The sequence below is a fragment of the Lontra canadensis genome, unplaced genomic scaffold (genome assembly GCF_010015895.1).
Source record: "Lontra canadensis isolate GAN:19392208 unplaced genomic scaffold, GSC_riverotter_1.0 scaffold66, whole genome shotgun sequence".
Classification (NCBI taxonomy): Eukaryota; Metazoa; Chordata; class Mammalia; order Carnivora; family Mustelidae; genus Lontra; species Lontra canadensis.
The window spans coordinates 6,340,805-6,364,273 of NW_022631060.1; the positions used below are offsets into that span (position 1 = coordinate 6,340,805).

The 23,469-nt window shown below is 63.8% G+C and overlaps 2 protein-coding genes across 4 annotated transcripts in view; one reads left to right on the forward strand and one right to left on the reverse strand.

Moving 5' to 3' along the window:
• Positions 1-23,469, reverse strand: part of PC (pyruvate carboxylase) — a 100,243-nt gene that overhangs the window by 3,127 nt on the left and 73,647 nt on the right. For both annotated transcript variants that reach the window (XM_032879591.1, XM_032879592.1), the window contains 13 exons: positions 19,561-19,696; positions 19,220-19,404; positions 18,842-19,007; positions 18,575-18,720; positions 18,315-18,432; positions 17,900-18,051; positions 16,291-16,409; positions 13,909-14,071; positions 11,451-11,633; positions 1,515-1,659; positions 1,078-1,167; positions 773-994; positions 148-304 (listed from right to left, as the gene is read on the reverse strand). In XM_032879591.1, the coding sequence (XP_032735482.1) occupies positions 148-304; positions 773-994; positions 1,078-1,167; positions 1,515-1,659; positions 11,451-11,633; positions 13,909-14,071; positions 16,291-16,409; positions 17,900-18,051; positions 18,315-18,432; positions 18,575-18,720; positions 18,842-19,007; positions 19,220-19,404; positions 19,561-19,696 (1,982 nt within the window). The remainder of the gene's footprint in view (positions 1-147; positions 305-772; positions 995-1,077; positions 1,168-1,514; positions 1,660-11,450; positions 11,634-13,908; positions 14,072-16,290; positions 16,410-17,899; positions 18,052-18,314; positions 18,433-18,574; positions 18,721-18,841; positions 19,008-19,219; positions 19,405-19,560; positions 19,697-23,469) is intronic.
• Positions 4,564-8,657, forward strand: LRFN4 (leucine rich repeat and fibronectin type III domain containing 4). 2 transcript variants are annotated; one of them, XM_032879593.1, is made up of 3 exons: positions 4,564-5,436; positions 5,915-7,273; positions 7,821-8,657. In XM_032879593.1, the coding sequence occupies exons 2-3, from the start codon at positions 5,925-5,927 to the stop codon at positions 8,380-8,382; spliced, it is 1,911 nt and encodes a 636-aa protein (XP_032735484.1). In that variant the 5' UTR covers positions 4,564-5,436; positions 5,915-5,924; the 3' UTR covers positions 8,383-8,657. The 2 variants fall into 2 exon arrangements, with proteins under 2 accessions (XP_032735484.1, XP_032735485.1); XM_032879594.1 differs by lacking the exon at positions 4,564-5,436 and having other exon boundaries at positions 5,824-7,273.

Below are 23,469 nucleotides of genomic sequence, written 5' to 3' on the forward strand. Positions count from 1 at the left end.
ATGAGATGCCAGATGGCAGCCCTCGCTGGGGACAGCTAGGAGGCTCAGCGTCAAGCCCCCTGCAGGGAGCACAGGCCATCGCAGTGTGGCGCAGCACCCGCGGGGTCCTGCGCCAGTGTCTGCCGGCGCCCCCAACCCCAGGCTCACTTGAAGACCACGTTGTCGGGGTAGTTGGTGTAGCCCACGGCGTTGGCGCCCCGCAGCAGCATCTGGAATGGGATGTTGGGGATGAGCTCCCGGAGCTCCTGAAGCCGCCGCCAGGGACACTCGTACAGGAAGCGCATGGCAACATCAAACGTGGCTCCTGCACGGGGACCGAGAGGCCCAGGTCAGCCCCTCACCCCCCTGGGATTCCGCCACACCCTGCAGCTCTGCGGCCCGAGCCCCAGCCCGCACAGCCGTCCCGCACACCTTCCGGGCCCCTCACGTTCCCGCCCCAGCCCTTGCCCCGGCCCTTGCAGACTTTTCCCTTTGTGGCTCCCAGGGTAGCTCAGGATCAGGGTCCTCTGTGCCCCCTTTCACAGCCCTGCGGCCAACTCTGTGCTGTGACGAGCAAGCTGGTGGCTCCTCCCTGTCCTTGAGCTACTGGGGTCTCAGCTCTGTGAGGCGTGTCCGGAGTGGGCACCAGTCGCTGCTGAACACATGAACACCACGCGTCGTGCACCCCTCACTGAGTGCCTCAGGGTGAACATCTCTAGCTTCCGGAGTGGCCACACTGGGTACCCGATTCCTTCCAGGGGCTGTCCCGCCCTCCAGCCCTCCTCCGGCCTACCTCCCCAGTTCTCTATGCTGAAGAGGTTGCTGAAGTTGTGGGCGACATAGGGGGAAATCTTTTTGAGATCGTGGGTTCGCACACGAGTGGCCAGCAGTGACTGGTGGGCATCCCGGAAGGTCGTGTCCATCAGCAGCAGCCCCTGGTGGCTCCGCACAGCTCGAGCAAAGCCCTCCGGCCCCTCCCGCAGCAGGATGTCTCTGAAACCGGCCGGGGGTGGGCCTAGGGCAGACCGGGGTGTCAGCAGCCGTCCTGTGGGCAGCCGCCTCCTGTCTCCCCGAGTTGGCAGAATGAATCTCACCTACCTATGGGCACCGCGGGGACAAGAGGGTCCGTGGGGCTGGGGCTGGCCTTGACGGGGATTGGGGTGGTTGGGCCATTCACCATGACATGACCTAGGGAGGGAGGCGTCGTGGGATTAGGACAGGTGGGGGAGAGTCCGAGTTGAGGGCACAAGTGCCAGCGGATGGGCCTGGGCATGAAGGGCTCCTCCGGGATCCCCAGGCCCCTCCAAAGCCAGGGCCTCCTGGACCCACGCAGTGGGGACCTACTGACGGCCGCACGGACGGAAAACGGGGCATCTCCGAGATCAGGAGCGAGGAAGGTGGGCAAGGTGGGAGGGTGAAGCAGAGGAGGAGGGTGGAGCCAAGGAGGGCAGGACAGTGAGAGCTGGAACTCTTCTAGGCAGGGGGTCAGGAGCACGGCCTCTGGGAGGGGAGAGCAGGGCAGTCCGGGGTCAGACCGAGGTAGTGCAGCAGCTTCTGAGCCCGGTTCTGTGCAGGCCGCAGCTGGAACAGGTCCGGGTTCTCGTCGATGAACTGGGTGTCCACGGCGCCCGCCAGGAACTGCTGGTTGTTGAGCACGTTCTGCAGGAAGGGGATGTTGGTCTGCAGGACAGAGGGCGGGGGTCACCGCGTAGCACGGCTGGGGGAGAGGCAGCAGAGCCCCCCGCCACCCTGTCCCCCAGGATACTAGGCTGAGGTCTGAGGCCTCCCTGCGGGATGACATTTTCCCATCTCACCAACCCCCTCTCCCGGCAAAGCGCCCTGAGTGTTAGAAGGCTGAGCCCACTCGCCCCGCCCCACCTGGCTCCCCCGGAACGTGTGCGGGGTCGCTTCCTCCTTCCTCAGTGATCTGGACTTCGTCCCTCTCCTCCACACAGCCCAGGAAACGGGTCAGGCCTTTCCCACAACACTGCGACACACGGCAGCCATGCTCCCCTTCCCAGCCATGCTTCTTGACAGACGTCCCTACGCCCCCACCCCCAACAGCCCTACTCGGGCGGCCTCACGAGGCTCCATCGTGGCGGCTAACTCCTACGGCCCTCTCCCACCTGGGCACTGTCGCCCTGGGCTTCCAAGACCTCCTGCTCTCCTCCTCCCCAGTCCCCACTGGGAGCTCCTCTCACCCCTGCAGGATGGAGTTCTCAGAGCTGTCACTGGGCCTCTTCTCCTCACACAGCACATTCTGCCCGCGTGCCTCATCCCGGGCTTCCAGCTCCTGAGCCAAGACCCTAAAGTGGAAATGCCTCCTGGGCACCTCTCCTTGTGTGGCCCTCACACAAGCTCACCATGTCCGAAGTCAGCTTCCCTCACCCCGCCGTCCTCTGCCTTCTGCTGGGTGCTCACTGTCCACCCGGTTACCCCAACCTACGCTCCATCACCCCCAGTAGCCACTCCTGTGTCACTGGTCAGGCCAGATGGTTCTACCATGGTCACCTCTAGACTCTATGAGCCCTTGTCTCCAGACATGTCATCTGCCAGGCTTCAAAGTCACGGCCCCCTCCAGCCACACCAGAGTCGCCTCGTGAGCTCTCGTGCCGCCACACCTCTGCACCTGCCTGGTAGGCTCTTCCAGGAAGTCTGAACTTGAAGGCCTCTGGCGGTACCTCCCCCTTTCTAGTCAGCTCGCGTGGGATCAGCTGTTGCAAAGTGCCTCCTAGGCGTCAGCATTCGCTTGTCTGCGTTCTTCCTACCCCTGCGAGCCCTGGGAGCGTTCTGGGGGCAGGGCTGCTGTAGGACGGATCTGTGTCCACCTGCTTTGTGCCCAAGGGCCCTCTTTTTCTTTTCTTTTTTTTAATTTTACTTATTTGACAGAGAGAGAGAAGGAAAGGGAACACAAGCAGGGGAAGTGGGGAAGGGCGAAGCAGGCTCCCAATCCCAGGACCCTGAGATCATGACCTGAGAGGAAGGCAGACGCTTAACCCACTGAGCCACCCTGGCGCGCCCCCCCCCCCACACCGAGGGCCCTCATTTCTGCTCATTAAACTACTAGGTGGCAGCCTGAAGCTGAAGTCGGGCAAGTCCAACCTGGAGGCCACATGGCGGCCTGGAAGCCAGCACGGAGACATGTCCCATGACTGCCCGGCCTCGTGGGTGGAATTCGAGCATGCACTGCCTGTGACCACATGGCTGTCACTTCAGATAAGGTATCTCTGTGTCATCCACTCGTTGTCTCTGATGGCAACTTCAACAGGGACTCATGCTTCTGGGCCCTGCTGCTACTCCGAGAAGTTTTAGCTGTCACCCCCTCCACCCAGGGCTCCTATTGCCTGGAAGTCCAGACCGAAAGGGTGCCTCCCCCACAGTCACTGCAGAGTGGGACTCAGCCAACATTGCCTCATGCCTCTCTGGTGCGACAGATCGGCCTATCTGTCCCTGAGACTAGTCCCTGCCCCTCCTAAAGAGATGGAGCATTTCAACCGGACCGAGGCACAGCACGTGAGAAGGTAAGAGCAGCCGAGCCGTCTAACGAACCGAGAACCACATACGGGTAAGAGGGATTCTCCCAGGCCTCCCCTGGCCCACCCTCCATTCCCCCATGTGTAGACCCTCCCCCTTGGTGATTTCGTGGGGGATCAGCCATCCCTATGTACTGTGGGCTCAGTGCGGGCACAGCCGGGACCATCCGCTTTCTGGTGTACCCCCACTCTCAGCACAGAGCGGCCTGTGACGGATGCCAGCAGACTCTGTTCCCAGCGAACGACAACTCCCCGGAAGGTGAAGGGAGGAGCTACCCCGACTGCTGAGCGCCAGAGTGGACCTGGGCTAGACTCCAGTGCCTTCGTTCTGCAAACGCAACAGCTGAGGCCCTGGGAGCAGCAACCGTCAGGAAAAGCTTCCAGCTGCCAGGCAGCTGCGCCCCTCAAAGGCGACATCTCTCCTCTCGGCCCCACGAGGCACGTAGGGACGTGTCATTAATACCCCTTGGCCAAGACGAGTGAAGTGTTTTCAGCGGCTCAGTAACTTGCCTAAGGTTACCTGCTGCACGGGGCAGAATCGGAATTCCGTTTCCCAGGGGTCCTGGCCCCCCAGTCCCTAGGAATCACGTCTGGAGGGAAGGGGCAGGGGCGCGGGTGGGGGTGTCCGGGGAGCCCGAGGACTAGGAGATACCTGGAGAAGTGGCGACTCGCTTCCCGGCGGACCGGAGCGCGCTGGCCGGCTCCGAGCACTCGGCGCGCCCACCGGAGCCCCGGCCCTCGCAGGGAGGAAGCCGGGAACCGTCCTCCCACCGCACCCCCGGCCGGGAGCCCCTTCTCAGCCCAGACGAGCTCACCCCGGGCCGCCCTCCCAGAAGCACGGCCCGACGGGGGACAGAAGGGGTGGGAGGGGCCGCGGGCTCGGCGAGGACCACTGACGCGCGGCTGCGAACGGCGTGCGGCCGCCGGCCTGCTGGGAAGCGGCGCCGCGCGGACCAATCGGGCCGGAGGCGGAGACCGGTTGGCTCCCGAGCGTGCCGGGCGGGGCGGCGAGCCCGGGCGGGGGAGCGAGGGGCGGGGCGCGGCGCCAGCCGGGAGGCCGAGCCCTCTCCGCCCCACCCCGCAGCCGGCCTGCCGGGGGCGTCGCCCCAGCCCCTCACCGCCCCCCCCACCCCAGGCCCCGTGCCTGTTGGGGACCCTCCACGTGACTCGGTGATGCAGAACGGTTATGACCTTCAGCGTGTGTCTGTGAGGGTCCCAACAACAGTGCGGGTTTGCGCCCGGCCCTGCCTGTGGGTGCGGGGACGTGTGGGTGTGTGGGCATGTGTGGGTGTGTTGGGGAGGGTGCCCGGCGACATGTGACAAAGGCTCCCGTCTCTGGGAGATGGTGAAGGGGCCCGCGAGCCGGCGCTTTGTCTGGCTGTCTGCGGAGTGACGGTTCGCGCGGCGGCGGCGGGCGCCGGTGCGGTGCAGGATGCCGGGGCGCCAGGGTGGCCGGGGGCGCGCGCGCCTGTGCCAGGGTGAGTGCGCTGCGGCAGCGCCGGGGGGCTGCGCGGCGGGCCCGCGCCAGCCCGGGCCTCGGGCGTGACCGGGAGCCACCCGTGGGCGCTGCAGTGGCCGCGTGTCCCCGTGACCTCGGGAGCCAGCCGGCTCGGGTAGATCCCCGTGCGCCCCTCCCTGTCCGCCCTCCACGTGCGTGTCCGCGGAGCGCGTGCTCGCCGGCGCGCACCCGCCTGCCTGTCGCCGCCGCCGCCGCCGCCGCCGCCGCCGCCGCGAGCCGCCGGGAAAAGGTGCCGGGAACCGAGAGAGCCGGGGCCGCGGGCCCGAGCGCCATGGGCAGGAGGGCGCGCGGCGGGCGGCCGGTCAGCCCCGGGCCTCGCCCCCACGGGAGAGCTGCCTGGAGTCGGCGGGGGCTGGCCAGGCCCACGGGGAGGCCGGCCCGCGCCCCCTGAGCTACAGACACCAGGTGAGGGGGCCGCGGGGCACGGCAGCGGTGGCTGGCCAGGGAGGGGCCACGGGCCACGGGAGGGGCTTGGTGCGGGGGGAGACGCCTTCCCTGGCGGGGGAGGGGATGGCTCGGAGGGAGGGGGCTGGCGGTTCCCGGAGACGCCAGAGAAAGGAAGTTCCGGGACCCTCCCTGCTCTAGTGCCCACCTCCGCTTCCTGCCTCATGCTGCACCTTGTCCCCAGAGCCAGGACCCCACTACCCGCTTGGGAAATGTGACCTTTACTCCGTGGAGGGGGTGGGGGGGACTGGCCCTGCAGGCCCCAGCCTTCTTTCTGCCCCTGGGGGAGGGGGAGAGTCCTGGGGCCTCTGACTCTGACGCCCCCCCCAACACACACACCCAGGCCCGGCTCTGGGAGCTGGCCCTTGAGACTGGGCGGCGGGCACAGGGGCACCTGCACCTGCCCCACCTGTGCCCGGGCTCCGGCCCTTCCCTGCAGGGCGCTCACCATGGCCCCGCCACTCCTGCTGCTGCTGCTGGCCAGCGGAGCGGCCGCCTGCCCACTGCCCTGTGTCTGCCAGAACCTGTCCGAGTCGCTCAGCACCCTCTGTGCCCACCGAGGCCTGCTGTTTGTGCCGCCCAACGTGGACCGGCGCACAGTGGAGTTGCGGCTGGCTGACAACTTCATCCAGGCCTTGGGGCCGCCAGACTTCCGAAACATGACGGGGCTGGTGGACCTGACGCTGTCCCGGAACGCCATCACCCGCATCGGAGCCCGCGCTTTCGGGGACCTGGAGAGCCTGCGCTCCCTGCACCTGGACGGCAACAGGCTGGTGGAGCTGGGCTCCGGCAGCCTCCGCGGCCCGGTCAACCTGCAGCACCTCATCCTCAGCGGCAACCAGCTGGGCCGCATCTCGCCCGGGGCCTTCGACGACTTCCTGGACAGCCTGGAGGACCTGGACCTGTCCTACAACAACCTGCGGCAGGTGCCCTGGGCGGGCATCGGCGCCATGCCCGCGCTGCACACCCTCAACCTGGACCACAACCTCATCGACGCGCTGCCCCCGGGCGCCTTCGCCCAGCTCAGCCAGCTCTCCCGCCTCGACCTCACGTCCAACCGCCTGGCCACGCTGGCCCCCGACCCGCTCTTCTCCCGGGGCCGCGACGCCGAGGCCTCGCCCGCCCCCCTGGTGCTGAGCTTCAGTGGGAACCCCCTGCACTGCAACTGCGAGCTGCTGTGGCTGCGGCGGCTGGCGCGGCCCGACGACCTGGAGACGTGCGCCTCCCCGCCGGGCCTGGCCGGCCGCTACTTCTGGGCCGTGCCCGAAGGCGAGTTCTCCTGTGAGCCCCCGCTCATCGCGCGCCACACGCAGCGCCTCTGGGTGCTGGAGGGCCAGCGGGCCACGCTGCGGTGCCGGGCCCTGGGCGACCCCGCGCCCACTATGCACTGGGTAGGCCCTGACGACCGGCTGGTTGGCAACTCCTCCCGAGCCCGGGCTTTCCCCAATGGGACCCTGGAGATCGGGGTGACGGGCTCTGGGGATGCAGGGGGCTACACCTGCATTGCTACCAACCCTGCCGGCGAGGCCACAGCCCGGGTCGAGCTCCGCGTGCTGGCCTTGCCCCACGGCGGGAACGGCAGCGCGGAGGGGGGCCGCCCGGGGCCCTCGGACATTGCTGCCTCGGCCCGCACCGCCGCCGAGGGCGAGGGGACACTAGAGTCTGAGCCAGCTGTGCAGGTGACGGAGGTGACTGCGACCTCAGGGCTGGTGAGCTGGGGGCCGGGGCGGCCTGCAGACCCCGTGTGGATGTTCCAGATCCAGTACAACAGCAGTGAGGACGAGACCCTCATCTACCGGTGAGGGTGCGGCCCGCAGCCCCCACGTGGCTCCCTGTGGCCCTCAGAGCCCCCCTCCAGCCCTCCCAGACTCGGCCACTTCCACACACCCCTCCTCAGCTTCTGAGCTTCCTGCAGGGGGGAAGCGGGCGGGGGGGGGTGCAGACACCAGGGAGAGGTGGGAAGTGCCCCATGGGGTCCGCAGTCCAGGCCTCTTTGCGTTTGGTCTCTGTGCAGAGGCGCACAACCCTGGGCTGCGCGCACCGCCTTCTTCCTGGCCCTGGCCACGTGCCACGTGCCTCCACACCGCCTCCCCCGCTTGCCCTGGGCTTGTGCATCCACACACGCGCCCGTCCAGCCCCGTGCTCTGTCCCCAGCTGCACACACTCACGCCTGTCTTGGCTTCTTGGCCTTCTGGAGTAAACTGAGGCCCAGATGGTCCTAGGGGAAGGGAGTGTTCCCAGGTGGGACCTGGGAGCCGGGGGTGAGGGTGGGGGCAGGTGGCAAGGGGGCGGGGGCTGGGGTCAGAGCCGGAACCTAGGCTCTGACCACCCACCCCTGCCCACAGGATTGTCCCGGCCTCCAGCCACCACTTCCTGCTGAAGCACCTCGTCCCCGGTGCCGACTATGACCTCTGCCTGCTGGCCCTGTCACCTGCCGCTGGGCCTTCCGACCTCACAGCCACTAGGCTGCTGGGCTGTGCCCACTTCTCCACGCTACCGGCTGCACCCCTGTGCCACGCCCTGCAGGCCCACGTGCTGGGCGGGACCCTGACCGTGGCCGTGGGGGGTGTGCTGGTGGCTGCCTTACTGGTCTTCACTGTGGCCTTGCTGGTTCGGGGCCGGGGGGCCGGGAACGGCCGCCTCCCCCTCAAGCTCAGCCACGTCCAATCCCAGACCAATGGAGGCCCCAGCCCCACGCCCAAGGCCCACCCACCACGGAGCCCACCACCGAGGCCGCAACGCAGCTGCTCCCTGGACCTGGGAGACGCCGGCGGGTGCTACGGTTACGCCAGGCGCCTTGGAGGGGCCTGGGCTCGGAGAAGCCACTCTGTGCATGGGGGGCTGCTCGGGGCAGGGTGCCGGGGGGTGGGGGGCAGCACGGAACAGCTGGAGGAGAGTGTGGTGTGAGGGGAAGGGAGTGAGCCCAGGGTGGGCCGGGGAAGGGGCACAGGGCCTGGGACATGCAGCTGCTGGGCCTGGTGGGTCAGCACTGCCTGGGAGTCCCTCCTGATTTTACCCTTGGTACCTCAGGCCTCCTTTGTACTTGGCAGGACAAGGGGCCCTTGCCCCAGTTCTGGCCTCCAGACCCGCATTCCTCTGACGGGTGCTCACAGCCATCGAGGCAGGGCTGCAGCCACCAAGCGGGAGTCTTGTTTTTCTTTATAATAAAATTGTTGCGTACACCTCCGTGCTAGCCTTGTCTTGTCCTGCTAGGCTCCCTGACAGGGGAGGGGGACATGTGGGCCAGTAGACACCCCCAAACAAGACAGGGTCAGGTTCAGGGCCGCTAGCCCCACGGAGGTGGCCCAAAGAGCCTAGGGTGCCCTTGGCCTTGCCTAACGGCAGGTGCTTGGGGCTGGCGCCTCCTGTCCCAGGTGAGTCAGACCGGCCCCTTGAGAAGGGGAGGGGCTGTGCTGAAGCCCTCTGGGCCCTGTGCCTGCACCTCTAAGTGCAGAAAGCACCCCTTCCTGGCACGACATGGACAAGATGGGACGTCCTCGTGGAAGCATGGACTCCAGGCTGCACAGAGGGCCAATGGGCACGAGGGCGAACGGGCACGAGGGCCATGGCACAGCCCTTCAGGGCGAAGGGACCTTTGGCTGGCAACACTCCAACTCCGTAGAAAGTCCCCATGGCTTCCACTGGAGACCACCTCACCACTTCCCAGGGCAGCTTCTGGATTTGTACAGTGTTATCCCAGAAGAACTGGAAAAGGCTTAGAATTCCACTGCTTTGGTATCAGCCCAAGACCTTCTGGAAGGTTCATCAGTGCTAGAGGTCCTGAGCTCCCAGCTGCTCCACTGATCCCCCACCCCCACCCCACTTCTCCCCATGGCTTCGCTCTGGGCTTGTCTGGAAAGACTGAGTCAAATGGTTGCTGGACCTTGGAGCGGCAGACGCTGGGATGAGGGGGCACTGCCCCGCTTTTGTTCCCCACCCCGGCAAGCTGCAGTACGGGGGGCACGGCTGGGCCCTGCTCTAACTCCCCTTGACCAAGACCCCTGCCAGCCTCTGGCACAGTCCCGGCTCCCAAGCGTCAGCTGGGAGGAATTGATGCTCCAGACACGAATGACAGCAGACGTGGGGCTCTCCACGGCGCTCGGCCCCCCCAGACGCTTTAAGAACATGCAGATGCCTGAGCGCCACCGCAGATGGCGGATACCGGCATCCCACAGCCCGTGACGAGGCCCGGACCACAGTGGCCACCACACCTGTGCCAAGGGGCGCGCGCGGTGCCCGTGTGTGAGGCCTGCCGTGTGCCAGCGCGCGGCCCGCGGAGAGCAGGACGACAGGCAAGTGCGCACACATGTGGGCCGCCAAGCCCCCGCCCCGGTGTGTCTGTAGTTCACACACGTGAGCCCGCTCTGCAGCCCTGGAACACACGCCTGGACGTGGCCCAGGGGAGATCCTGGTTTAAATAAATAAACAACGTCCTCCGCGGAACAGCACGAGAACGGGAACCCTCCAAGGGGCCATGGGGAGAAGGCGGAGGCGGCCCGGGGCTGAGGGGAGGGGGGCCTGGGGCGTGCCAGGAAAGGAGCTGCCGGACGTGGGCGGCTCTCGATGTGGCAGGAGCCCGTGGCCTCGTCGGGGTACACATCTGGGGAGGACTCTGGTGCCCCAAGGAACCAGAAACGTCCCATAGCCGGCCTTCCCACCTTCCTCCTGGTGAGCCCCGTGACTCCCGCCTCCCTTCTCTGCCCTCAGGGCCCTAGGGCAGGAGGTCCTCATGAGCCTGCCAGGCTGGGGGACGGGGAGGGTCCAATGACCTGGGCACACAAGCATAGGGGCCAGCGGTAAGGACAATAGAGCAACGAGGGCAGGCGGGTGAAGGGTGGGCTAGTGGGGCCCCACACGAGGGTCATGGCACATACTGGCCCCCAAAGCTTCCCTAGGACACCATGCTGGAAACCTCAAGGCCCTCAGGGAGGATGTCACAACACATCTCTGTGTGCGCAGGAACCCCCAGACCAGGAGCCCTGAGGCTTCCCACGAGAGAGCACAGAGACCCCAACACTTGGGGAACAGCCACCGCCTCTGAGGTGGGCCACGGGCCTGAGGGGAGATGGCTGACCCCCCCACTGGCCCTGCAGGTCCCCTGCCTCCCTCTTCCCCTCTCAACTGCTTTTTCGAAAGGCTTCTGCACCCACCGGAGCCCCTGCCAGGACACATCACAGAGCCGTGCCGGTGGGTGAAAGGATGGGCCCAGGGCACCGTGAGAGGACAGAGGGGCTGGGCGGCACAGTCCGCTGCAGGTGGAACCCTCCTCCCTGCCCTCGTGCCGCAGGGCCTCTGCAGGCAGCCCCTGGCCCGAGGAAGCCCACGGATACACAGGCAGAGCCGGCCTCCAGGACAGGACAGCATGCGGCTGTGGTTTCGTCTCCGGCTACAGACACAGGGAACCAGGAGGCCATCGAGGATTTCAGGTCCCTGCCTGGCAGCTGGGCCCCGTGCCTCCCCCTGGCCTCCCTCAGACCTCCGGCTGCAGCCTCCTCCCCTGGCTGTCCCAAAGGCACCTGACATGACGCCTACGTGCCAGGCCAGGGGACGAGGGCAAGGAGGGCAGGCGGGGTCTCATTTTATGCCAAGTGACCTCTTCCACACGGGCTTGTGCTCTCTCACCCAGGGTCTTCCTGGGACTCAGAACTACCTGGCGAGCGTGTTCAGAATGCAGGCTCTGGGCCCCTCACCCCAACCGATGAGATCAGAATTTCCAGAAAGGAGACCTGTGATATGCAGACCGAACACAGACTCCAGGTGATCTCCCCTAAGAAGGGCAAGCGGTGGGGCTCCCTGGAGCAAGACTCCTGGCTCTGGCCTAGGGCCCCGAGCACCCGAGGAGCCCAGGCCCACTCCCAGGGTGGCGGAGGGGCCCAGCCCCAGCAGAGTGGCTAGGACAGTCGACGTGCAGCCAAGGGGCAGGCCTAGTGCAGGACTGAGCACCTAGAAGGCAGGCAGAGCCTACGGCCTCTTACCTTTACACCTCGGACCCGGAACTCGGCAAGGGCTCTGCTCATCTTGGTGGCAGCCGTAGGGTGGTCTTTGCCGTGGGCGATGACTTTGACGAGCAGGGAGTCATAGTGCGGGGAGATGACAGCCCCTTGGAAGGCCGACGCATTATCCAGGCGGATGCCCATGCCCTCTCCGCTCCGGAACACCTGTGGACGGGGGTGAGCAGAGTCAGGAACCAGGTCGGAAGCGGAGTCCGGACGCGGCCCCCAGTCCAGGCTGGACGTGTGCGGGTGGGGCCGGGCGCCGGGCCTAGCACAAGGGTGCCAGCTCTGGCTGGTTAAGTTCTGCCTCATTCCCACCAGTGAAGCCCGGGGCATCCCTCCTTCTCTGGCTGCCACATGGTCACTGCATCCTTCCCCTGAGAGGAGCTGGCAGGGGAGGAGGCAAGAAAAGGCGCAGGGGAGGACCCGGCTGGCCAGCCCCAGGCCCGCAGGCCCTGAGCCCAGGGCGGATGCAGAGCTCCGCAGAACACAGAGAGGGGCCCTGGGCAGGCAGCAGCCGGACGCCCCCAACCTTCCTCCCGCCTGCCTGACCAACCCTCCTGCCTCTTAGAGTCACTGATCCCACGGACATCTGTGCCCACCACATGCCAGGCACCGAGGTGAGCAGCTAAAAGAGGGTCCCTGATCCCAGGGGGCTCCCAGCCTGCTGGGCAAGGGGGTGGACAAACAAGGAAATTAGACTGGTGACAGGGACATTGCAGGACACGAGCAGGGCAGGGAGGGAAGGCAGGCCAAGGGGTTTTAACATATGCTGTGAAGCAATGGGGAAGCCCTCAGTGTCCCCCCACTTTCCCTTCCTTCCAAAAGGGGAGAATGGGAGGGAGAGGGAGGAGAGGCAGAGGAGATACGAAGATCGGGGAGAAGGGCCAGACCCGGGGCTCTCAGGAGAGCAGGTCCGTGCCCACACGCTCGGAGAGGGAAGCAGGACAGAGCGGTGCGGGTCCTGCAGCTGACTCGCGGGGGCGGGCAGGGGTTCTAAGTCCACGGCTGGATGGGGACAGGGCCCTGGGGGACAGAGCTTCAGGGTATCTGGGGTAACTGGTACAGACAAGAACACCCATGAAGGGGCCTGGGGTGAGTCCCGGCAGGGAGAGCCCACACCTGGGCCAGGGGACCCCCGTGAGGCATGGGGGAGGAGGACAGGGAGTGCGAGGGACGGCCCAGGGGCATGGGACACCCACTGCACCAGGTTTCTGCTTCTAAGGGACACAGGCCTGTGTTCGATAAAAAGGAACTTAATAAAATATTTAAGGGCGAACACTCAGCTGTGAGCAGGAACTGTCAGCTAAAAATATTCTGTGGTAAACCAGGCTCAGAGGAGCCAGAACGTGGAAATGGAGGTGGAGGAAGGCTGCAGGGCGTCACAGGGCTGCCCCTTCCCCGCCGAGGGCAGATAAGTCAGGGCCCCCACTGGAGAGCACTCCGGCCTTCAGGCTGGCCCCCACCTATGGGCTTCGATTGTTCCGGAAATGGAATTCCAGTGGCAGCTCTGCCTCAAGCCTCCCAGCTCTGCACTTTCAGAATCCAGCTCTCCCTTTCCCTCCCCACATCACTTGTTTCTCAGAAGCCTAGTATCCGCCTCCAAATCATCCTGGTCCTCTCCCCGGGCCAGAACCTGAGCTCTCACACAGTCCTGCACCCTCAGAGGCTCCAACCAGATGGGGAGGTGGTAAAGCAGCAGAGCTGGCAGCAGTGCTGCTGAAGGTTCCGGAACATTCTCAGCCAACGTGAGCGAGAGGACCAGGGACGTGCACCCGGCAGCTCATCAGAGGGTGCCTGCCCCAGGCAGGCCTAGGGACGTGAGTGCAGAGGGGAGGAGTGGGGGAGGGAGGGATGTCTGCGCTGAGGAAAGGGGGGGGCACGGCAGACACTCCCAGGGACAGAGGCACAGCAGGCCCACCCCCACGTCTGCCCACTCAACCCCTGGCGCCCCGAGACTGCCTCCTCCCTGCCTTCCACCATCTCCTTGGCTCCCCCCTTGATCCTTACTCGGCCCCTAGCCGGGCCCTTCCACTGGCACAACCGGGCCCTGGTCCTATGCCTCAACCCCCGGGGCCTGCCTGGCCAACCACACTCCCTCGGACAAAAGGCAGGAGGGAGGCCGCTGCTCTGTCCATGGGATCTTGCAAGAAGCCGAAGTCAAGGGCCCGGGCTTCGTTTCTGGGGACCCCGCATTTGGCCCCACCCAACTGGTCTACTACCCGTTCCATGTCACTCCCTTGCTGGTGTCTTCGTCTGCGCTCCCGGCCGTCTCCCCCTGGAATGTTCTCTCCCTGACCCTCGGACGGAGCCCGGCTCCGGTCTACCCTCAGCCGGCCTCAGCCAGCCCCGCAAGGGTGCTTGTGCCCCGCCAGGCCCACAGGAGGGTCTCTCTGCCCGGACAGAGACCAGGGTGCGCCCCGTGGGAAGGCTGGCGTACCTCGATGCGGCCAGTGTCCGGCTGGAAGCTGCGCGCGGGGTCCTCCGTGGTGACCCGGCACTGGATAGCGCAGCCATTGATCCGGATGCTCTCCTGCCGCAGGCCCAGGTCAGGCAGGCTCCGGCCCTCAGCCACGTGGATCTGGGCGTGGACCAGGTCCACACTGCAGGGAGGCGCAGAGCGTGAGGCAGGGGATGCACGGGGAGAAAGGTCCCCACCCGTCCGTGGACTCTTCACCAGCCTGGGTGGCAGGCTCCCTCCAGCCAGACCGGCATCCCCTGCCCCAGGCCCAGGGGACAGGAAGTCCAGGCGGTTGGAACAAGGAGGGGGCAGCCGGAGAGGGCTCAGCTGAAATGTCCGTGTCTACCTGCTCCGGAGCCCGCCACCAAACGCGCCCTCCCCACGCTCCGCCCTACTGCCTGCGCAGGGCCTTTCTGTCCTCCGGCCTCCCCCAAGCCCTCCCTTGATCAAGCCGGCCTTGAAGCCTCAGACATTCCATGAGGAGAGCCGTACGCACTACACCCTGACAGAGGCGGGGGCTGTGAGTGCGGGGCTGGCTGACATGGGAACGACAAGCTGTTGGGAGGGTCCGTGAGGGGATGCGCGGCAGTGAGGGTGCCGCCGTCCTCCTGGGATCCGGGCCTCAGCTGCACCTGCGCCCCAGACCGCACCCCACGGAAGACCCTCAACCTCGGTGCACAAAACTCTCCAAATGCGCATGATTTATAAGCTTGGCCTCATGGACTGCAAGGCTCCTAGGGACAGTGACAGATCCAAGTGGAACAGCTGTTTCAAAAAAACAATACAAAACAAAATGGCAAAAAACAAAAAACAACTCAAAGTTTAAAATGCATTGCCACTGAGACCTGCTGACAGGGGCAGCCTGCACACGGCACCGGCAGCTCTCCCCTGGTGCCCCGTAGTTCCTGCTGGAGCATGTCACAGCAGCGCCGGCGACTGCGTGCAGCCTGGCCTGAGGCTGGGCCTCCACTGTGATGCTCTGGGAGTCTGCCATTCCCAGCAGAGGAGGAGCCTGAGGGTCAGAGAGGCCGCGGCTCGTCCCAGCAATGTGTGGGTAGTGGCCGGGGAGGAACCTGCACCTGGTCTGTCACAGACCACTCCCAAGCTGGCACGGATGTCTGTCCTGAACAGAGCAGGCCCGCGGCAGGCCCGAGACATACAGCATGTTCACCGTGGCTCAACCAGGCCAAGTCTCGTGGAGCCAGAGTCAGATGCCCAAGCGTCCACCTCAGCTCAGGCTTTAACCTCGAGAGGACAGAGTCTGGAAGCCTCTGTGCATCTGCTGGGCACAGGCAGGCCGCCACAGCATCCTCAACCTCAGGGGAGGGTCGGGGGAGGAACAAACTGTCAGGAAAGTTCGGGCGAGATGGACCGGCCCCGAGCCAGGGCTTCACACTTCAATGGCTCAAAATAGGATCTTGAAACTACTGGGTGGTTTACAAAATGGGCAGATTTTTAAGTGTCTCTACTCAGTGCTTGCGGGAGCACAAACGGACACAATCTGGAAACCCGATGAGGCTTTGCTCAGGGAACCACACAGGAACCATCTATCCCCAGGACCCTTCAGAGGGGAAGGGAGAGATCTACGCACCAAGACGGAAACAGACCCCCCTTATGGGCCTCAAAACCCAGCAACGACCCGACTGCCTAGCACGGGAGGGGGCTGGCTACTTCCTTAAGCTATGAGACACGCACACCTGCACACAGGGCCTTGGAGGATGCCTTCCACGAATATTGATTACAAAAGTACAACAGAAATTCTACGCGTAACATCTCAATTGCGTCCAGCTGTTTATAGAGTAAAGTAAGGAGATGAAACAAAACCAGGACAGTTAAAGCAGGAACAGGCGATGCTGGGCTAGCCGGACCTGGGCCTCTGGCTCACCTGGAACCCGGGAGACCAGACCTTCCCCCAGCACACCTGTGCCTGAGCCTCCTCGGCATCCCGGTTCTCAGTCTTTTTTTAATTTTATTTATTTTTATCCCGGGATTTCAGTCTTTTTTTTATTTGCTCCTTTATTCTTACAATAGGCATATAATGCTTTTCTCTCTCTCTCTCCCTCTCTCTCTCTCTTTTTCTGAGAAAGAGAATCATCTTAAGCTGGCTCCATCCCAGGACCCCAAGACCATGACCTGTGCCAAAATCAGGAGTCGGACGCTTGACCCACTGAACCACCAGGCAGGCACGCCCCATGTAATGCTCTTCTAATAGTAATTTTTGTAAAAAGCAAACACCTAGACCCCTGACTGCTCTCCAGTACAGTGGAGACGCGCTGAGCTCCCCAGGAGCCTCTGGCATGGATTTTACTGGCGACCCAGCAGCTGCCACCCCCTTACCCCCGGCGCCCGCACCCCACTCACTCGGTGATCTCCTCGGTGACCGTGTGCTCCACCTGCAGGCGGGAGTTGACCTCGATGAAGTAGTGTTTGCCGTGTCGGTCCACCAGGAACTCCACTGTGCCCGCGTTCTCGTAGCCCACCTGCGGGGTGGCCATGTCAGCGGGGCCGACCGCCACTTGGGCTCAGCCACAGCCATCGGGCCGCTTCCGTAAGGAACAGACTGCCACACGCCCTGCCCCAATGGAGGGCACAACCAGTCCTGCCCCAGGAGAGAGCGCTGGCAGCCCCTGCAGCCCACGGCCGGGCCCCTGCCTAGACGGCTCCCCGGGACCCTGCCCGGGCCTCTGATGGCTGCACCTGGCTTTTCTGGGACACGAAGTCATGAGCTGCCATCGGCCCCGGACTCGGCACCCTCTCCCTGGAGGACAGGCCCCACCACGCCTACCCCAGCCTCTACTCTTCTCATTCTCAGAGGATTTCTAGAAAGTTCCCCCCTGCTCTACTTACCACCACCTCTGGCCAGGACCCAAAGAGGTGTCCTCTGAGAGGAACCAACAGTGATGATTCTAAGGCAAAATTCAACCCTCATTCCAGTCTCACTCTGGTCCTATCAGGACCACAAAATAGACGACAGTCCGCTCCCTCAAATCGGTTACAGAGTGACACACGTGGCCTAAGCCAACAAATTAGACCCAACTCCAGGTAAGCTTACTTCTCATACCAAATAACCCAAATGTCAACTTCAAATCAGACCCTGACCAAGCCTATTAACTGCGGCTGAGACCTCTGCCCGCGCTGACCCTGTCTCTCAGCCAGGGAAGGTCATGGAATCATCTGCCGCCCAGGAGGTCTGAGAGAGCACAGCTCTGGAAAGACAGCAGGACCCGGGCCCACCCTGTCCACTGGGGAAGGCAGATATGAGCAGAGGCTCTCCCTCGGGGGGCCAGGAAGGGGAGGCAAGGGTGCGGACTAGGTGCCCAGACTCGGAGACGGGGTGGGCTCGGGAGGGCCCAGAAGAACCAACAGCGGGACCCCTGCGACAAGCCTGGCCACGACAGGTGGTCTCTGGGCAGGCCGGTGACAGGGTACTGCTGGGGGAGCCAGCTGCCATCTCCTGCCTCCATGGCCAGCAGAGCAGAGACTGGCGCAGGAGGACCTGAGAACTCAGTGGGGGGCAATAAATGTGATGCGGGCAACGGTCGAGAACAAAGGAGAAGAAACGCCTTAATAATGTTTCTTGTTTGGACAGAACGCACTGGATCTCACTCTCTTCGTTCCAGGTTAGTCGGTGCCACGCAGAAGCTCTGTCTGTGCAGAGGGAGTGGCCAGTAGCCTCTTTCCCTCCCTCTCTCAGCCTTCCTGGATCCCAGGCTTGGTCTCTGGGCCTGGCGCCTCTGCTCTCACACAGTGAGGGTCCCAAGGACCCCGAGTCAGCCCTTTCTCCTCCCAAACAGTCCCCACCCCTCCCTCCCAGAGCCAGTCACGCAGCCTCCCCGCTCCCTGGCGGGCTGTCCACCTCCAGACAGGGCCCCTGGCATGAGGCCTAAGCTGGCGGAGCCCAGAGGGAGCCACTAGAACAGGCTCCTTAGGTCCACGTGAGAGATCGTCCCTGAAGGCCCCTGCCCTTCACCTGCTTAGCAAGTTTGACGGAGTCACTGGTGAGCCTCGTCCGAAGCTGGGGGTCCAGGTGGGCCGCGGGGGCAATCTCGACCACCTTCTGATGCCGCCGCTGGATGGAACAGTCTCGCTCATACAGGTGCAGAATGTTCCCGTACTGGTCTCCTACAGTGAAAAGGAGACTCAGCTTCTCCAGGGACCTAAGCACTTCCTGAATACCCACCAACCCCCATACGACTGCGGGGGCCAGCCGACGCCCACTCCCAGCAGTCCGGGCAGCCAGGACAGAAACCTCCACCGCCAAGGCCCGGGCCCTGACCAGTGCGGCCTCCACAGCCTGCCTTCCTGCGGGAGGGGCTTCCCGAGGGACGGCTCCTGGAGATCTGCCGCCCTGAGCCCGGAAAGCGCCCAGGGACGCCCCCACTCACCCAGGATCTGCACCTCAATGTGGCGTGGCTTCTCGATGAACTTCTCCACAAACAGCGCCCCGTTCCCAAAGGCGGCCAGAGCCTCTGAGTAGGCCCGGTTGTAGTTCTCCTCCAGCTCCTGAGAGGGCAGGCAAGCGGAGCTCGGTCTCTCCCTCTGCAGGACCCCCGCCCGCTCCTGGAACCCCAGGGTCTGCTCTGTGGGTGGCTTCACAGGCCAGCTGGGCTCCCTGCTCTGCGCCCAGCCCTGGGCTTCCGCTCACCTCATAGCTGTGCACGACCCTCATGCCACGCCCCCCGCCCCCATAGGCGGCCTTGAAGATAATGGGGAAGCCGTAGGTGTTGGAGAACTCATGGGCCTCGTGCAGGGAGGTGATGGGGGCATCTGTGCCAGGGACCACAGGGACACCTGTTGGGAGACAGGCACGTGGGTCCTCTGTAACAGGCTGGAATCCTGCCAAAACCCACCACCCCCCTCCTCGGACAGCCCCTCTCGAGCCATGCGGCCCCCAGAGGCCTACCACACGCACCTGCGGCAATGGCAATGGCCCGGGCCTCCACCTTATCTCCCATCTTGCGGACCACCTCAGGGCTCGGCCCAATGAAGCGGACCCCGGCATCCTGGCAGGCTTGGGCAAAGTCTGCGCGCTCCGACAGGAACCCGTAGCCAGGGTGCACGGCATCGACATTGTTTTCCTGGGAGCACGAGCAGTCAGAGGAGGGCAGTGACTCTCCAGTTCCTTCCCACAGGCCCAGAACCACACCCGTGGCTCGCGCACCTCCCCACACCGCACTTGGTCCGTCCATCGATCCATCCATCCCTTCATTTATCCATTCCCCTACACACAGACACTTACTAGGGGCCGGCCTGGGGGCCAGGCCCAGCACGCAGGCCCAGCCCCGCTCACCTTGGCCACCTTGATGATGTCTGGGATGTGGAGATAGGCCTGCACTGGGGCAAGGCCGCGGCCGATGAGGTAGGCTTCGTCTGCTTTCTGTCGGTGCATCTGGCCCGTGTCCTGCTCCGAGTACACAGCCACAGTGCGGATACCCAGCTCCGTGCAGGCCCGGAACACACGGATGGCGATCTCGCCTTGGAGGGAAGGGGCAATAGACAAGCCACTAGATTCCTGGGTCCTTACAGAAACAGAAGCAGGGCGGGGAGCTGGTGTGCAGGGCAGGGGCAGGACAGGAACACTAAGGCTGGGCTGCACACGCGGCTCCTCTCGCTGGCCCCAAGGGCACTCACCTCTGTTGGCCACCATAACTTTCTTGATGGGCTTGTACTCCAAGCGCCGGACATTTGGGGAGGCAGCAGGGGCGGTGGAGGTTCGGCGGATACCCAGGAGCCTCAGGCCCCCACGGACGGTTTGGAACTTCAGCATCTGGGAAGTCAGAGCAGATCAGAGCAGCTTTGGCAAGGAGGGTCCCCCAGGAAGAGTGAGGGTCCTGCCCTGGCCCCGAAGCGGCCCCACGCAAAATCCAGCCATCTCCCCCTCCCCCTCCCTCAATTCCTGGCCAAACCCAATATTTCCTGGAGGGCTGACGGGCTGTAGGGAATCAAGCAGTCAAACCAGAACTTAAGCTCACCAGAGCACTCTGGTAACTTAGACAACTTCACGCTCTTAAAGCAATCCTGCGTGCGCGTGGTGTGTGCTGGGCAGAGGGCCCAGCGGCCTGGGTTTTAGAACCTCCCCGTGCCACACTAGCCTGTGTCCCTCCACCGGGGTTCTGCCTGGCCAGGTCATGAGGGTAACGACAGATTGACCTGCACGGGTGCACCATCCCAGGAAGCAAAGCCTCTGCTCAAACTTCAGGAATGCGACTTGGTCACACGGTGACAGAGCCTCCTTTTCTACGCAGCTCCTCAAAGTGCACTGAACCTCAGGTTTCCCCCACTGCCCCGAGATCTGCCATCGTGGACCCACTAGCAGCCTGACCCTCTGAGACCTGCTTCAGATAACCGGCCCCCTGGGAGGGGCACTCTTTCCAGCGGGGGGCGGGGGTGTGTGGGGTGGGAGCCCAATGCCCTGGCAGAGAGCACTGCCCTCACCTGGCCCCGGGCACCGAATGCCGCTCCACTCGGGGCTGCCGGCAGATCTGGGCGGGGACAAGGGCCCCACAGAAAGAGTCCAAACCACCAAACAGGGTCAAGTCAAAAAGGCAAAAAAACGCTTGCTCCTTTAGGACAAGCACAGCCACAGAGCAGTGAACAGGAATGGTAAAGAGACCAGGAGCAGCTTCATCACAGACAAAAGAGAACAGCGAGGGGCCACTTCGCCTATTAAATCAGCGACAGTGTTGCAAACACCGGGACTTAGTGCTGGCAAGGCCTGTGGGAGAAAGACCTGCAAGGTGAGGTCTGGGTGTCCAGGCAGCTCTCTGGAAAGCTCCCTGGAAATCCCATCACAAGCCTTTGAAATATTTATGCCCCTTGGCCCGGTGATTGCCATTCTAAGAATCCAACCCAAGGAAACATTCTAAAATGGGAACCAAGATGGATGCAGAAAGATGTTCAAAACAGCGTTATTTACAACAGCAAATAATTAGAGGCCACTTAGACATCCAACGCAGAGCACCTACACGGACGCTCTGTAACCATTAAAGAAGACTGTGTGCACCGCTCCGAAAACAGGGGGACTGTTTGTGACACAATGTGATGCTCTGGAAATTAGAACGGTAAATAGTATGATTTCATGACGCTTTGTTTAGGTGAGGAAATAACCGGAAGGAGTGCTGTCAGAAGCACGTCAGTCACCCCCATGTTCTAGAACCCGTGCGGTGTTGTTCTCTTCCTTATGCTTCTCCAGACAGTCTGTGTCTTCTCCACTGGGGGGATGTCGTTTACAATTAGAGAGCACAACGCAGACATATATGGAAGGGACTGGAAGACCTCTGAGGAAAAAGGCTAAATGGGCCGTCTCCGTCGTCCCCCGGGGGGTGGTGAAACTCTGGTCTATCCTGCCGAACAGCAGCCTGTGTGTGAGGCTGGGCGCCCTCCCCCCACACACAGTGGGGCCACCTCACCTGCCTCACCCCGTGCCCCAGGGGAGCCGCTGGGTCTTCCTCACCTGTCCACAGGTGCGCAGCCTCATAGCTGGTGCCAGGGCACCAGGATTCTCAAACTTCCAGAAGTTTCAGCTATTTCCGAGGAGGCCCATGTTTTTCTCCCACCTGGGTGGGTTTGTCCCTGCTGTCACTCAGGCACCTACCCCGTCTTGGCTATGAACAGCCCCTCATACTCCCACTCTCTTTCCCAGCTACAGAAAGGGATCCCGGAGGCTGTGCAGAGGGTGGGCACAAGTGCCTCCCAGCCCACAGCGAGGCAAAGAGGGAGCCTGAAACACCCACGCAGGCCTCAGAGCACCCCCCCCCCATGTCTATCCTCACAGACGCTGTGGCCCGGCTTCCCTGGCAATACGACCTTCCCCACCAAGAGCTGGGCTCGGGGCTGGGGCGCGAGCCTCCAAATACCCTGAACCCGTGTCCAAGCAGGAGAGAGCCCAGCAGTTCACAGAGAGGAACGATCAGGGTCCTCTCCCCAAAGCCAGAGCGGCCGGGAAAGGGGCAGAGAGAGCAGCTTCGTCTCGCCACTGGTGGCCCAGCGTGGGTGCCTCGAGTCACAGGTCTGGGTCTGCTCCCAGCTGGACCTGTCTGAGCTGTGAGATCTGGGGACCCGAGGCCCCATTTCCTTGTCTGTGAACTAGCACCAACCCCCAACCTCGGCGGGTCATCCTGGGGACCCGGAGCATGGAGCGATTGCTGGGCCACTAGCCCTTTCCTCCCAGAAGAGCAAAGGCGCACGGAGAAGCTCCGTCTCCACCGGGCCCCACACAGCAGCACCAGGCCCTTGCTCAGCGAGACGCGCACCGGGGGTCTCGGAGAACCTCCCCGCAGCACTCACCCTGCACCAGCTGGCGCCCAAAGCCACTTCTGCCCAGGGAGGCTGTGGGCGACTGGCTGCTCTGCCTGAGGCCACCGTACTGGGTTACGATGTCCAGGCACCAGAGTTCTGAAAGCCCACGTGGTAGCCAAGACTGAAATCAGGGGAAGGGGCGCCCACAGTGGCTCCGGGGCCTGGAGCCAGGAGAGGCAGGGAGGTTGGGTCACGAACGCAGCAGGTGATTCACAGCCTGCAGCCCACTCCCTTGACCCCCTGGGACCAGGGAAGACTCCAAGGGACGTGATGTGAGGCAGGACACCAGGCAGCAGAAGGACAGCAGAGAGCCTGGCCGGCCGGGACTAACTAGAGACCTGCTGCCACTGAGGTTAAAGGCATAGAAACATCAGGGAGTGGGCCGAGAGGGGTCCGGGGAGGTTAGCAGGGAGCGGCTCATGTGCCTGACAGAGGACAGGGGTCACGCTGCTCCTCAAAGCCCAGACAGAGCCCGGAAGTTCCATGCATAGCGGAGTCACACACGACCCTGACCTTGCTCCCCATCCCCTCCCGCCAGTGCCAATGCCAGGCTCCTAGGAGGACACAGGGACCAACGAAAATGTCCTCTCATTCCCAGAACATGTCCACCCTTCTTAGAACATGGCTCACCCAGCACCCGCCTCGTCCCTTGTCAAATCCTATGCTCCTCCTAGACCCGAAACCCCGAGGTTGGGGGTCAGCCGCCCGGTGTCTCCTAAGGCCTTTCCAGAATCAACTACAGCTGGGGAAAACCGGCAGGACAGGAGCGGGCTGCCTCACAGAGCCCTCTCCTCCGGGAAGCAGGACGTCCGTGAGTCATGTGTGACGAGTCCGCTCCGGGTATGCTGAGCTTGTGGGTTCTGGGATGGGCCAAAGGGAGGCCCTGAGTGGGCGGACTCCACTGCTACCTGCATCTCGGCCCCTCTCCCCCCGCCCCCGCCCCAGGAGGGAGGAGAGCCCCTGTGCAGGGCTTTTTTTTGGGGGGGCTGGGCGTGGAGGCAGGAAGCCACACTGTCGGGGAGGCACCTGGCCAGACACGGGGTAAAAGCAGAGCCCCAGAGGTGGGAGTGGAAGGCAGTGGGGAGGCCGCCAGGCACCACACTCCCCTCCCACAGCCCTCCTAGAGGGTCTGCCTCTGGCATTAAGTGGGGCCCCTCACTCAGGGTGGAGTGGAGTGGCCTGAGCGCCAGCCTCTCCTCACAGGGGCACTTTCCCAGAAACGGCCTCCGGAGAGTGGGCCTC